The sequence below is a fragment of the Pteropus alecto genome, unplaced genomic scaffold (genome assembly GCF_000325575.1).
Source record: "Pteropus alecto unplaced genomic scaffold, ASM32557v1 scaffold16, whole genome shotgun sequence".
Lineage (NCBI taxonomy): Eukaryota > Metazoa > Chordata > Mammalia > Chiroptera > Pteropodidae > Pteropus > Pteropus alecto.
The window spans coordinates 7,799,298-7,805,270 of NW_006438867.1; the positions used below are offsets into that span (position 1 = coordinate 7,799,298).

The following is a 5,973-nucleotide window of genomic DNA, read 5'->3' on the forward strand; positions in this document are numbered from 1 at the left end:
AAGGATTTGGAGACGGAGGTGCAAGATCTTAGAACTGGAATAGTCCTTGACGTTGTTGAATTATACAGCCTGATTATGTTGGGATGAGATGAGGAACTTGAGAATTTAACAGGAGCTGGAAGAAAACTTTGAGCCCACATCTGTTACTGAGGAAGAAGTTTGGGAAGATGGTGCTGTAACCTTGAGGACTACAGAAGGTTTTCAAAACCTTGTAACTGATGTATTTTTTAGAGTAGTAGTGATTTTAGATGTGGAGAGCACGTGATAGTGATCTAATGTCCCAGACGTCACTTATAGAGGTAATTGCAATTAATCCAGTTTGGTTCTACAGGTAAAAGCAAGGGGATCCTAAAACCTGGGAAATGGGACTGGCACCTCACTTATATGGGTGTTAAAAAGACTTTCATAAGTCATCCATTTACAAACGAATAATGTAAACTTGCAGCAAAACTGATCAAGAGATTGGAAAATAGAAAGCTAGCCAATGTTGAGCATCACTGGAGAACCTAGGGCCACTGAAGACGCCATGAATGCATAGGTCACAGACTTGGACAAGCTTGGTGCAACAGGCAAGCCGTCTGAAAAACACAGCATATCCAATCTCCCAAATAAAAACAAAATCTGAATAGGCCCGTCTCTACTGAAGAGGTTGTCTCTGAAGTTACAAGGCACTCCATAAAGAAAACTAGGCTCAGATTCCTCTGCGGTGAAATATTCCTTAAGGAAGAAATAACACCAATCTTATACATACACTCCCAGAGAATAAAAACAAAAGGGCCCTTTCCAACTTTCTGGAAGGCCAGAAATATCCTGATAAGTAAAACGTGACAAAAATAACAAAAAAAAATTACAGGTCATTCTCTCATGAACATAGTAAAAGCCAAAGTATAATATTAGTGATAGATTGTAGTAATACAACGGATGATATATTTTAACTAAGGTTACATCAGGAATAAAAGCCTGGTTTAACATTTGGAATCAATTGATAATAGTTTACCACAATAACAGAGTAAAAGGAGAAAAACAACCATAAAAAATAAAAATAGATTGGCAAATTTGCCTTCATTAAGAACCAACAATTGAGATGGCAGCTGCAGTGACAGCACGATGTTTGGACCGTCCCTAATCACCATTAAAAACGAAGCAAATAGCAACACCAAAACCCCATGAAAACATTTTTTCTAACAATAAGTGACAAGGTGTCTTCACAAATTACAAAATACAAGTGGGTGGGGACGAATTCCGAGCACGGTCAGCCCAATGGGGGAAAGCAAGGCATAGGGCATGGTGGATCTGAGACTAGAAGAACCTCCAGGAGCCCACAGGTACTGAACTGACAGGTATGGCAGGCCAGTCCGGGCACACCTGGACAGGAGGGGGCTCTCCTAATTCCATGACTGAGGAGTACGAGGGGTCCAGAGGAGGGGCCTCAGCTCCTGAAACGGAACAGTTGGGGTGCTCTTCAAGAATGAGGCCCCTTTAAAAAAAAAAAGAATTAGGCCCCACACGGAGAAATCAGAATTGAGCTGGTTAGGGGCGATAGAGGACCAAGCAGAGAGAGATCTGGGGGAACGTGTAAGCAGGGACAGCCAGGCTATCTTGGAAAGCAGGTTGACATAGTTTTGTGATGCCACACAAAAGCAGCAGACGGAAGAGCTTTGTCTCCCCTAAACACACTTCCTGATGATTCAGAAAAAACAATTCAATGTACAAAAAAGCAAAAATACCACAGCCAAAAACACAAATAATTACAAGAGAATAAAGAACAAATTGAAAGAGGTAATAAAAACATGCCAGAAAGACACGCTAAGAAAGCATTAAAACAGCACATTTTTCTTCAAAACGATAAAGGGGACAAAAGGACTCCCAAGATATTGACTCATGAGTTGATAGAACAACATGAATTAAAAATAGGAAAGCTCAGAAATTAACTTACAGATCTCGAGAAAGAATTAGAAATAAACAACTTCAGAAGTAAAGATGAGATAAAACAAGGAGATAAACAGAAGTTATAGTGCCTTTAAAGAAAAAAAGTGAAGTAGAGGACATTTTTAAAAATCAGAGAAATGGAGACCACACCCTGAGACCCATTAACCCAGGAGCCTCCTGTGCCCACGGCGCGTGAAGGTAAAGATGTTAGAATTTGGGGCATGTGCTTCCCAGGCATGGGGACTTGTCACCAGAGCTGCTGTGACAGAACGCCTGAGTAGTGGGAGTGGATGTGATGGAGGAGAAGAAGACGATTCACCAGGTTTCATGGCCACCAATGCCTCGTGACCGAGTGTGAGTCGCACACTCCTGCAAAAGTGTTGCACCCTGAGATCTTGGGAACCAGTGGGACTTTGACATACATCTAAGAACATTCTGTTGTGGACCTACTTCCATCACACAAACCAAGTGTCAGTTTAATGAGAGGTGAGTGTATTCTTCTCATCCACGGGCCTTCGCAATGACCACGCTTACACAAGAGGCCACCATCACTGAAAGGAATTCGCCAACGGTGGTTTATGAAAGGCTGAAGGACAAACACTATGTCATCTGCTGTAAAGAATGGCCAAGGTGCCTTGCGATGGGGGTCAGCTGACTCTGCAGGCTGTGAAGACCTACCAGCATGAACCTGTCAAAAAAAAAAAAACGGAGCCACTTTAAAATGGAGCCGGAGTTGCCACACCAGAGGAACTGCCTTGCACGTCTTAGGCCTCAAACCTTTGGGATGTTAACTGGCAAGATGACCTTTGGACTGGGCCTAAGGCGACACTATGTTCCAAAAAAACTGTTTGCAAAAAAACCAGAAAGCAGATCTTATGACTACTGGACTGATGGCTACCGGACTGAAAACCCAAAACATTCTTGAGAATTGACATCACTATGTTATGTTATCTGCACCGAGAGCAATGCCTTTTATGAATGTCATTGTCCCTCTTCCCTTCTGATAAACACCATGGCCTTTATGTCTTCATCCGAACACTATTTGGGCTTCTGCCTGAGTGAGTCAGTGCTTCTTGAATCGCTATTCTTACTGATCTCAAACAAATGCTGTTGCCTCTCACTTCAAAGGGCCTTCTTATTTTAGGCTAACGAACCTATGAGAGGCTACAAAGTGTACTGCACGTTCAGAGGGCCAAGAGTGTGGAAAACACAGACGTTAGGAAGCAACAGTGCCTGCAGGTGTCCATCATCACTCCCACCTTCATGCCACATTTGGTTTGTCAGAACGTGCCTGTAAAGACGTCGAATTCGCTTAGGAAAGGAATAATAGAACAGGAAATGAATTTGTTACGTCTTCCCGAGAAAGATAGACTGAGGAGTGGCCAGTGAGTTGTAAGAACAGCGGGAGAACATGATAGTGCAGAAGAAGGAACCGTGTCTCGAGAAGGTAGGAGAGAAGTGATCGATAATCATAATACTAATTTATGGTGCCAGAATATTTTCCAAAGGCTATATTTTGATTCATTAATATGTACAGTAACTGCGAGGTAGGTATTATTCTCACATTATACGTGACAAAACTTAGGCGCAGATCTACAATGTCAAATGCTGCTGACAGGTCTGAGATTTGACTGTTGCATCTGATAAAGTGGAGGCTGCTGCCCACTGTGACAGGAGAGGTTGTAGAGGAATGGAATGTGGGCCTAGACATCTCATTACTGTGGCTTAAGGAGAAATCAAGAGATGAGCAAAGACAAAATATGGATGACCCCTCCTGCTCCTTCTGTCCCTCTCCCCTCTATCTCTCAAACAAATGGTAGCTGAAAGACAACATATGGTCTACAAAGGGGTTTTTTCTTTTCCTTCTAAGTTCTATTGGCAGTTTGTTTTGCAGGTGGGAGTAGTTCAGTATTGATCAAGTAACCGATCAGTACTGAACTAGGTGATCAGGTAACTGCAGAAGCAAAATGCTCGGAAAGAAGATGCTCTCCAGTGGGCTGCGTTAGAGGTCACTGGCAATTCATTCAATGTTAACAGGAAGCGGGGCAGTGTGTGCGGCCACATATGGAGTTAGGTAGATTTGGTGCTGGTAGAATAAGGTGATTTTATTCTGATTGTCTTTTTTTTTTTCTTCTGTGCAATTAATAAAAGTTGACAATATCAGCTAGGAGTGTGGTGGGGTGGAGTGTGGGATTGAGAGAGAACAGTATGAAATTGTATAGGAAATTAGGAGAGAGAAATACTTAGGACTGAGGTCCTACCTCATGTTTGTGGTCATAAATTTTAAGAGTAGTCTTGGAAAATTATCACAGGGAGAGAGAGGGGGGTGACGTAGAGAGAGAGAAGGCGGGGGAGTTTTATGTTGGCATGAGCTTTTTGGAGCTGGGATTTTTGCTGAAGGAGAGAAAATGGTCTCCACTTTGCAAGGGTCCAAGGACAATGTCTTGTATGTCATCCTCAAGTCCAGTGACACATGGGATGTAGGAAGAAACAGATCTACTTCTTGCGATGCTGCTGCAGGGGAAGCAGTCTTCAGAGGAAAGCAATGTTCCAGTTAAAGCAGGAAGGTGGAGGGATGTTTGGAGAAAAGGCACAGAGCAAGGGATTTTGCTGATGACAGAATGAGTTTCCAAACACTCAGTAGAAGGCTTTGGAGCAATTGAGGGGAGCGGGGATTTGGTCATACTGAGGAATTTACAGAGCTATACAGTTATTAGAGTCTGGTCAATGAGAATTTTTGTGGTAACGAGGTACTTAGAGGTTAGTCCAGATGGTATTTTTAGTTCTTTGTACATTTTTAAGATATAATTTAAATACAATAACATTCACCCTTTTAGTTCACAGTTCTACCAAGTTTAGACAAAGTTGTGGGGCCACTACCACAATGAAGATTCCATCATTCCTAAAATTTTTTGTGTCCCTATGTAGTCAACCCCTTCCTCCCTCCTGTTTCCTGCCGGCCACTTATGTTTTGTGTAGCTATGGCTTTGCCTTTTCCAGAATGTCATATATACAGCATGCAGCCTTTCAGTAGTTTATTTTTATTCCTTAGAATATTCTATTACATGAATGTACAGTATCCATTCACCAGTTGAACATTAGAGTTTCCAGTTGGTTTTTTTTTTTTTTCTGATTAGAAAGAAAGCCTCTATAAACAGTTGCACATAGATTTTCATATGAACACGTTTTCATTTCACTTGGCTAAACGGGAGTGGGATTGCTGTTCTGAAGTCATATGTTTAACTTCATGAGCAACGGGATGAACTGTTTTGCAGAATGCCTGTGAATTTATTTCTTTTTAACACACTGAAGACTCACCATGTGTCAGTGATGGAGTGGTACTGGGCAGAATTGCCTCGTTTGGTAGACACTGTATAGCTCTTTAAAAAATTGCAATCTGGCTCTTTACAGAAAACGTTTCTGGGCCCTTGTCACAGAATATGGTCCACAGGAGTCAGTGTGCGTACTACTTTCATAAGCACACTTATTTTACAGATTTGTAGTGTTTCCCTAGGAAACATAATAAAAACACGTGTCTTTACGTGTTTCAATTACTTGGGAAACACCTTGTTATTCAACGCTGTGTATAAAATGGGCAAAGTTTTCATTTCCCCGTAGTCACTGAAAATGGAGCTGAATATTTGTAGGAATATGGCTGTTGCCCCAAATCATCGCCTTTTCACGCTGCCGCACACACCGCCCAACCGTCCCGGTAAAGGCTCTGCTCTCTGCGCGGGGGAGGTTAGTGGAAAGGCTGGGAGACCGCCTTTCTCCGACCCCGGCGGAAGCCCGGCACGACGGCGCGGGGCGCCGCTGCTTCTGCGCAGGCGCAGCGGCCGGCGTGTAGGAATATGGCTGTTGCCCCAAATCATCGCCTTTTCACGCTGCCGCACACACCGCCCAACCGTCCCGGTAAAGGCTCTGCTCTCTGCGCGGGGGAGGTTAGTGGAAAGGCTGGGAGACCGCCTTTCTCCGACCCCGGCGGAAGCCCGGCACGACGGCGCGGGGCGCCGCTGCTTCTGCGCAGGCGCAGCGGCCGGCGCG

The 5,973-nt window shown here is 43.6% G+C and overlaps 1 protein-coding gene across 1 annotated transcript in view; it reads left to right on the forward strand.

The window, feature by feature from the left end:
• Nucleotides 1-2,449: 2,449 nt before the first annotated feature.
• The window catches only part of PSPC1 (paraspeckle component 1), a 60,768-nt gene continuing 57,244 nt past the window's right edge, over nt 2,450-5,973 (forward strand). Inside the window, exon 1 of the mRNA XM_025049513.1 lies at nt 2,450-2,543. Within this exon, the coding sequence (XP_024905281.1) occupies nt 2,450-2,543 (94 nt within the window). The remainder of the gene's footprint in view (nt 2,544-5,973) is intronic.